Below are 10,384 nucleotides of genomic sequence, written 5' to 3'. Positions count from 1 at the left end.
TTCTTTTCTTTGAAAGATATTTTTTAAAACAAAATCCTAAATTTAACAAAAATTAAAAAAAACAATATCTTATAATTTTAAATAGCTTTGGCTAATCGATTAGATGTAACATCAATAATTTATATGGGATCTAAACTCTAAATCAAACTAAAGAACATATAAAATACTAACATTGTATTGTTGGCCTCGTATTTTTTAGATAATTATAAATCAGAATTAATTTTAAATATAAAAATATAGAAAATTTTTAGATATGACATAAATTAAATAAAAAATGATATAATTTTTGAAAATCGTATACTCTAAAGTTTTTCATCAAAACCAATATTAATCTATTAACACATTTCACTGTTCATGAAGAGATATGCACTTTCTTAATTGTTTTATTGTATGAAAATTTACAACAAATCAAGAATATTGATTTATTTTTTTAATATTAATGAATGTGCTTTTATATAAAAATACTTAAATGATTATTTCATGTCTATTAATAGAAAAAAGGTATCAAAATAGTCAGGAGTTTTTTTCAAACTTCTTGACTTTTGCATCTTAAACATACCCATTTGTAGAAAGAAAAAAACTTTATTATTATTTTTTTTCATTTTCAAGTGATGTATACGTATGCGTTATTGAAAATATGAAATATGTGATACCTAATAATTAAGTGGAGAATCCAAATATCATATTTCAGAAGTGAGGTGGCAAGCTCTCTTCTTGTCCAATCATGGTGGTTTAAGAAAGTCAAAACAGGCAAAGGCCAATGGAAAAGTCAAACTTATGCCAACAATTACGCATAATCACAAACCATTCTCAAATCAGAAAACTTTGAATAGCAATATTACAGATAAAACACAATACAACCCAGATTAGTCATAGGAAGAAAGATAGGGATCGAGAGAGTGCAAACAAGCAGTCACTCTTCTTTGGATCTCTCAACAGAGATCATATGATATAGAATAATAAATTAATTTACCCTACCCATTTTCTCTTCTGGATATATTCGCCTTCTTCCATTTTGTTAATGGTGATTTCTCTTGAGCTTTTTTCTTTAATTTTCCAGAAAACTATGAACCAACATGATCTTAGCTTAGAAGGTAAATATATATGTATTTCTGTTTTTGATGTGCGATTGAAAGAAACTGAGATTTGGTATAATTTTTTTGTTTTGACTTAGGTATTGCTGCCAATGTAAAGTTGCTTCTGAAACTAATTCAAGAGCATAATGAGGCAAGTACAAAAGATCAAGATGACCGGAAAATGCAGAGGGTGGCAGGCATGATAACTATTATAGACGATCTTAAAACAAGGATACAAAAATCTCAATCTGTTAGAAAAACTGCTGAGCTTAGACGATGCTTCACGGAGTTGAAGCCTATCCGTCCTTCGAAAGATAAAAAGACTTGTGAACTTCCAACCGATGAACAAGACAAGTTGAGAAGACAGCTTACAGAGAGCTTGGCCGCACGAAAGAGCCTAGAAGTTATATGTTCAAGCTTAGGAAAGGAGAAGAACATTATGGCATCGGAGCTGGCAAGAAAGGTTCATGAATTGAGTGAATTGGAGGAACATATCAACGACCTAAAAGCGCAAAATGAGACATTGCTGGCAAAGGTACAACAATATGCATCTGGGCACAAAGAGACGAAGAGTAACGGAGTGGATTTACAGGAAAATGCAGCACTGCAAAAGCGTAATAAGGCACTTTCAGAGCAACTTTTAAAGACACTTGACGGGTATAAATCTTTGAAGAGGAAATATCAAGATGCAAAAGAAGAAAACATAGCGATAAGAGCAACAATGGAGGAAATGGGATTGAGGTAGCAGCTGGGGTAAATCAAGTAAAGGGATTAACGCAACAAATAGCTACTAGGGAAGAACCAGTCAACATTGAAGCTGAGATTTTGTCATTTGAGACTATGTTTATGGTTTTCAATATGAAGATTGGAAAGCATATAAAAAACAAGATTGAGAGTGGTAAATCCAAAGCTCAGGTCAGTGGCCGGAAGCCTTAAACTCTTTTGCTTGCATTAGAAGATAAGAGTTTTGCTGTTGATTCTTGATGGTGATGGGGAAACAAAAACTACATGCATTTTGGAATCATATATAAGAGGAGAAGCAGTCTAATGTGTCAAAGTAGAAATGATTAGTGGCATAAAAAATTATTGAAACAATTACAGTTCACCAGCTCAGATTTCTAGCTATAGATTAACACATATTGTCTTGTAAGGTTGTATAGTTGCATCATTTTTTCCTGTCACTTCTGGAATTATATAAAGATAAGCCCGATGTTATTTTTTGATCTCTTCATAAATGTTTTTTTTTTCATTAGGTGAAGGTTTTACCAGTCTATGCAAGCTCTAAAATTTTGACTCGAAATGATGTATCCTACCAGACATGCAAGCGACTATTATCCCTAAATTCTTTCAATAAATCAATACTTATTAGCAGACTCTGAACGTAACTCCATAAATTGTCAAAACATTCTTCAGTCAGGGCTGAGTTTTTCTCAACCAAGAAAACAAGATTTTTTTTTTCCAAAAATTAGAAAAAGAGAGACAGAGAGAGAGAGGGAGAGAAAAGGACTGACTTTTAAAAGACTATGGAGAGCGGTGCAGAATTCCTGCAAAGTCAACCTTGACTAAATCTCCTTAATCCAAAATCCATAGTTCTTTCAAATGTTACATAAAACCTATATTTTCAAAGGTTCAAATTGGACAATAAAGATAGAGTAAGTCCAGTTTTATTTAAAGCAACTATTATAACACCTCTTTTCATAAGCATATCCCTAATAATAATTATCTCCAAAAAACTTATCACATGTGAATAAATGTTAAATTAAAACACCTATTTAATGTATATGAATAAGAAACACGGTATATTTATTGATATTAAATAAGCATGCATAATTTCATAAATAAAATTATCTAAAACAATGAAATAGTTGTAGCCATATATGCAGCTCAACGTGTCGATCCACTCACCTTCTAGCTTGTCCCCCTGGCTCTCCTACTGACAAAAACAAATAACGAACATGGTGAGTATAAACACTCAGTAGGTATTCACGATTTCGATGAAATTCTTTATCAACCTTCCCCCAACAAAGTTTCACTATCAAACGAACCCCGAGTGTAGTAGTTGACACTCATCTCATGTGTCTCTTATAGACATCGATCTCATATGCATACTGAATTAAATACCCATCTTAGGTATCTCCCATAACCATAATTGGGATGAACACCCATCATAGATGCGTTTACCTCCCTTTAAATAACAAATTATTCTCATTCCACTTTCAAGGACCTAGACATCTCATCAATCGGCTCATATATTCTCAATACTAGGATGTTTCATCAATTAACATTCGATGTGACTCACCTATAGTTATATTCAATTATACTCTCGTTTTTGGACCTGACCTCTTACAATCCTTTTATGAATATCCTTGATGGTGTCTCACGCTTATCTGATGCACCGGATTGGACACCCATTTTAGGTGCCTCCTACACTTTATATTTGGATAGGGCATCCATCTCAGATACCTCTTACATCCGTTTTCATCAATTTTGAATACCCGCCTTAGGTGTCACTCACATCATTATCACGTATCAAATTAATTCAACTTTTCCTTTATTCGAAACTGAGGTATATACTCACAACTTAGATGTCTAATTAATTGGTCTTTAACTCATAACCACTTATACACATATTTATGACTTTGTTAATACATGCAATTTTATCAACTAAATTCGAGAAACATACCACTCACGAAAGCACTATTAAGGCAGTAATTCCAACTACAAAATTCATGCCTGCAACCATACATAAATTCATTTCAAGTCATGTTATTTGCTTAACCAATTCAAAATTTAAAACCCTTAGTACATGCCGACTGTGTTCACCCTTGTTGGAAACAATTAAACATGCTAAAAATTAACATTTTGTGAAATTCTATAAACATAAATGCGTACTCAAATTCCAATTCTATTCGCGTTATTGATTCGAATACTGCATAAAGTGTTTGACGTGAGTTATTTTCATGACCCCATTTGCTTGAGTATTGCATTACTTTTGGGAGACATTTGTTTTTGTGTGTTTTCTGTGCTAAGGGAAAAGAAGAATTTTTATTTTTCTGTAAAAAATGTGTTCTTTCTAGAGGGGAGGCAGTTTGGACATATAAATAAGATTCTAATTGCAACCACACCAACTGCCCTTTGGTGGGTTGGGTTAACCCAAACTCAATATCTCCCACTCATACATGATGGAAGACCTGAGCAAAAAAAAAACTTATCCTCAGAAATTTCATATGGCAATATGTTTCATACTTGCAAATGCGTCATGCGACTTTGCGAGTAACTTGCATTTAAGAGCTAAATACTATGCATTTGTTAGGAATAGTATAGTTGTTACAACTCAAATAAAACATAATAAAGTGTTGAGCTTGTATCACGCTAAACTTACTCGATAACATTAGCTCCCTTTAATTCCTTATTTATCATTGTGTTATTTTCTTATGTATTCATGACCAAGTCTATTCTCCCATATAAGTGACATGATCGACTGACAAAAGGACACATGTAATATATATAAGTCTTCATTTTCTGCTCGAAATTTCAGTTTAAACTTAGCTGCTTTTTTAGTCTTGTTCCATAGACTAAAATGTGTGTGGCCATAGGTGTCAAGCTAAGATAGCAACATTAAGAGTAAACATTGAACAACAACAAAGAGTCAAAGGTTATCAACATGAGATAATATTTATAAAGTCTCACACAGTGAGGAAGTAGAGATTTATCGTCTTACTACTTTAATTGGTCATCTTACTTATACACACATGGTATGAATCATGTACTATAGTGTGTATTTCTCAAATGTCACTACTAACATTGTACAGATCTTAGTTCAGTCACTACACCTAGTGTTTAACCTGAGTTCTTAATCGTCTTCACACTTACGGGTATTTATCCATATTAAGAATTCACATCTCGCATTCACAGTTGTTTGGATGTGGGAAATCCAAATCAGTTATTTTCAAATGTATCTATTGATGGCCTCATCTTGATTGATTATTAAAGTGACATTTTAACTTTGACAAATCTTTTCTCAAGAAATTTTGTCCCCTATTGGCATGTTCTCTTAGCACAAATTTTCTCAAGAATAATATCTCATATTTGCATGTTTTATCAGTGCCAAAGGTGATTGCTTGTGTGAGTGAGCTAATCTCTAACTTGTGTGAGATTACAATCTTGTTGAGCCAAAAACGATGTGTATACAGTGAAAACCCAAGAATTTTGGGATGTAAGTTCAAATACAAAATGAACTTGAATTCATGGTCTTTGATGTTGTGTCACCAGTATAATATATAAGTTCAACAACTTATCAGTCACAGTCTATGCAATCCAAGAGATTTAATATATGCAAGATATACATTTATTAGAACAATCTTAGTCAAAGGATCAGTGACCATACAATACGTAAAATTATATTATACCTTTGTTTTCCTCTTGAAGATGATGTATCTAAGAACATTGTGTCTAGTGTTGATATGTTTGGTTATAATACTTAGGATCGTTTATTTTAACAGATAACTATTACTTTAACAATATCGTCATGTTTATCTAGATTCACATTGAATCTTCTTAACCAAACAATTTCTTACATAATCACTGAATAAGCTATATACTTGGCCTCTATTGAGGATAATGCTATGCATGTCTGTTTCTTATCACTCCAAGATATAGATCCTTTTAGAGTAAGAAAACATAACTAAAAGTTGATTTGCATTGGCTTAAATTACTTCCCCAACTGACATCTAAATAGCCAATCAAACGCAAATTCAATCCTTATTCATATAAACAAAAAATCTATAAAGCCATTTAAAAATATATCAATATTCTATGAACAACCTTTTAGTGCTCTTTTCAATATTAACTTATTTCGACTAACCAGCTCGACAACAAAAAATAAATGTCAAGGCATGTATGCACTATAGCATACATAATACATTCAATAACATTTGAATAGATAACTATTGACATTTCTCTACTTCCATATTGAGTTTTGGGACATATCTCTAAGCTCAATAATGGGCCATTTGACATAGGAGTATCAAATGGTTCACAGCTTAATATATTGAATTGTTTTAGAATTTTTTAAATATTATACTCTTATGACGGAGTTAAAAGTTTCTTCAAACGATTCATGTAGATTTTAATTTGTAATAAGTAATCTACTTACCCATATCCTACAAGCCAAAAGTATGGACAACCGTCATTTGATGACCATCACTTACTTCATATCATTTCTAGCTATCTACATATTATCACGCATATAGATTGAATTGTAAATTTGTCATTAGACTTTGTCACATAGACATGGTAGTCTTGATTAATCATCTTAAAGTCATAAGACATTAAGTTTTCTAAAATTTCAGTACTAGTGTCTGGATGATAGTTTTAGGTCATGTAATGTTCTTGAGCCTTGCACACTCTGTGTTTTGGACTTATAACAATGAGACCTATATTTCATTTCACGTAGATGTCTTTACCAAGTTCTCCATTAAGGGTTATCTTGATATTCATCTAATGCAATACTAAATTCAAATGTGTTACTACAACTGAAATCAAACATATTGAAGTAAGTCATATAAATAACGAAAACATCATTCTTCATAATTTATACTTACTAATTGGGTATAGTCATTCGTTATAAGGCAAAGTCATATCTATTTATTGAGTTATCCACCTTACGATTGATTCAGATAACCTACTTGTTCCCAATGGGTTTCCAACCTGACGGTTAGTTAACCAAAACCTAGAATTAGTTTGTTTCTATGTATTTCATCTTTTCTTTCAATTTATTTTACTAGTTTTTCTTATCTAGGGATGAGACAACTTCTTTTATGATTTTAGGCTTTTTATCATCTTGGAGAGTGGTTATAAAACCTCGTTTTCAATTTAAAATGTCACTAGAGTACTTTTAAACGTCCACTTCTATACAATTGAGGATCATCGCTCTCACTATCTGAAATAGATTAAAGCTGAATCTTAATGCTCCTACTAGGTTGAGATAGATGAAACAACCAATTGAGGATCATTGTTTCCACTATCTAAAATAGGTTGAAACTTAATTGTATTCTCTCCCACTATTTGAAATAAGTATAGATATTATCTCTTAAGACTCAATTAATGGTCATTAAGATGTACCTATCCTCATTCTTCTCTTATCTCATTCAAACGAAATCTTTTATCAACATTATCCTATTAAGAAAAATATTTTCTATGAATCTCTTAATACAATTTAGTTAATCTTCTACCTGAATCCTCCTTAATGAACATGTATCCTTTCTATGTTCAACGTATTTGATAAAAATATATTCCTTTTTTCTTGGTCCTAGTTTTTCAAACTCATGGAAAATCCTATAGATAAACATTATTTAGTTATGAAGTTCTTGGAATTATTAAGTCCTCATACTATTCCTTTTTCATTAATCAGTTCCTTGAATTTTGGACAAATACTTAAAACTTTGGTTGGTTCTTAAAACTCTTATCTGTTTTGTCTAATTGATTCTCAACCTTAATTATATATAGTGTCTAAAGCAGTCTATTGTTTTTGACTCATAGGAGATTAAGTAGACAAAACCAAATCGAACATTTTCATCACCACAAGTAATGGAATATGAGACACCTTCTCAAAATTTACATTCATAGGAAACACATATTCGTAAGTATATAAATTGCAAAGGAAGTCAATCTCTTATAACTTAGTCAAATGGGTTTTTTAGTAGTTTTTCCAGTTGGGCAATACTCACACACAAACAATTTTATTTATATGAAAGTTTCTAATAAACTTTCATGGGTTAATCTATTCAATTAATTTTGGCCAATTTGCCTTAATATAATATGTCATATATTTGTATTCATATCCATTTATATAAGAGATGCCAATAATGAAAAACTAATATTATCATAATGAAGGGTGACAAACACCATATAACTATTCAACCAAAAAACCAAATCCATAGAAATTAATTCTATTATATTTTGATAAAGCACCCAAAGAAATTTAAATTATATCCTAGTTTAAGGAAGAATAAGTACTATGACTAAGATTTGTCGAATATTTAGAACATATTGGATTCTATGAAGGTATAGGATTTTACCATCTTGGAAAGCTCATTTGCTAATGTCCATTCCTTTTACTAAGACCCTTGTATTGTTGCCTACATACATTTGATTCACCTTATTTGGAATTCAACAGAAAACCACAAAATATCCTCTTTCATAAGTTATTTAGTCAATGGCTTCTGACTCCATAATCCATATAGGATAATACTCAGTTAATATTACAATATTAGAAAATAAAGTTTTATCATTTTATGTAGAATGAGACAATATCATTTTTAGCTCCATTTGTTCATGGGCAAAATAACATTCATTACTTCTATTGTAACAATTCATCTTGTTTCTGTCTCTTTTTCCAGTACATTTTTCACTCTCTTATTTCAATTCCTTGTTCTTGTTCTTTGAGTATTATACAACCTCCTTCCCTTACTCGAACTTTGGCCAGTTACTTTTGAAACTTGACTTTGTAACATATGCATGAGTACCGGGTTTAGCTGCCTTAACGTTGCTTGTCCTTTAGTTTTATGCGGTAAGAACTATTAACAAAAAGTCCTTATATTCTTATCTTAGGTCATATGCACCTTCATATGCTCTTAATTTTAAGAAGAGATCGTTCTACTATATGAACCTATTATTCATTTGTTAGGTTACATCTAGTTGACTTTAGTTCCATAATTATATTTGACATTCTATCAAATTTAATGATCAACTGCCATTATTTGGGGCTGTAGTTTCTCCAAACTTTTTTATCAAAACCATATTTATAACATATGCAGTTGAACATTACTGGTACTTATATACCAGATCGCTATTTATGGAACTCGTCAAGATATCACATGAAATGAATCTTGCTTTTTATATGTATGATATGCATCTAGATCATGTTTGTGTAAGGTACCATTTAGGTTCCAATCCCTTAGTCAGCTGCAACTCTTTATTAACATGATCTATGATGTCCAAAGCCTTTGCTCGTCTTGGATATTGTGTATTTTAAATGCTCCATGTTGGAATTACTCCTATTCAATATCATTCTCATTCAAATCAGCTATCATGTTCTAGGATATTATGGTTAGCTAGATCATATAGACATACATCAGACATAGCTCAATTAGTGCAACCAGATACACATTAATTGTTGCTATTACAAATTAAAATTTAAAATATTTCACATAAAGCACAAAATCAAAAGTTTACTATATTCCCAATCATCTTCCATGCCTCAAATGTTTAACATTTTAAAATTCAATCTAATTGGACTAATATTAATTCTAGATGAGAATTTCACTAAATTTTTACCAATCTCATAATTCCCATATTTAAAATATATAAAATATATTATACAAAAAATGTATCATTTATTATGACTAGAACCATTTCATTAGCCCGTATCACGCTTAAAGTCACTTTATTCATGATAAAACCTTTATTAAATTTGTGATAAGTCAAATATCTCGCATTTCGTTAATTTGGGAATAACGTTAAAACAATGAATTTTCTCTCGTACATTACTAAGCGTCATTCTTTAGCAAGTTGTAATGTATCAGCTTAGTCCTAAAAGTTTTCGAATTCTTGTCTTGAACAAAATCATTATGTACTGGGCTAATAGTCATGCAGGAATATGATTAGACTATGTACTATCTCTTTTCCAATTAAGAGAGTATGACTGATTGTATATATAGTTTCAACATGCACCATTAGATCATTAGATAATCAAATTATATATTTTTGAATTAGAAACTATATATACAATCAACAAACTTGCATGAATTAGAAACATATATTTTTGAAACACCAATATGTGTTTTTGGGAGTCGGAATGAAGTATTACATGTCTTTATGTGCTATAGGACCTATGAAACACTTTCCACGCATAGATTCAAATATCACACAGTTGTCACATGCCAAAAAAGGGTTTCACTTGCCCAAACATGTTGGAAAGAGTTGCACATGCACCAAAATATGGTCCTACGTGCCTTCACGCATCGAGGTGACGTTGCACATGCTTCTATCTACTGAAACAGTGAATGCATGTGCAATCAAGCATCAGGAGTAAGCCACATGCACCATAACATGTCGAGAGATGTCTCTCATATGCTGCCACGCGCTTATACGTGTTAGGTGACTATAGATTGATTGTTAACCTCCATTGACAGGTTGTTGATAGTCAAGCTTTGATCATTGAGTGGTCAATTGACCCGAGTGGGCATTGATCGATTTGAGGTCAACTTGGTTGATCATAGGTTGACGTGTTGACCAATGGGTTTAGG

General features: G+C 31.6%; 1 protein-coding gene across 1 annotated transcript; it reads left to right on the top strand.

The window, feature by feature from the left end:
- The first annotated feature begins 1,066 nt into the window (after positions 1–1,066).
- LOC123219669 lies at positions 1,067–1,821 on the top strand. The gene is made up of 2 exons (XM_044641665.1): positions 1,067–1,094; positions 1,175–1,821. The coding sequence occupies exons 1-2, from the start codon at positions 1,067–1,069 to the stop codon at positions 1,819–1,821; spliced, it is 675 nt and encodes a 224-aa protein (XP_044497600.1).
- Positions 1,822–10,384: the final 8,563 nt, after the last annotated feature.

Source organism: Mangifera indica, chromosome 6 (genome assembly GCF_011075055.1).
Source record: "Mangifera indica cultivar Alphonso chromosome 6, CATAS_Mindica_2.1, whole genome shotgun sequence".
NCBI classification, from domain to species: domain Eukaryota; kingdom Viridiplantae; phylum Streptophyta; class Magnoliopsida; order Sapindales; family Anacardiaceae; genus Mangifera; species Mangifera indica.
This window is presented reverse-complemented; position numbering and strand designations above follow the sequence as displayed.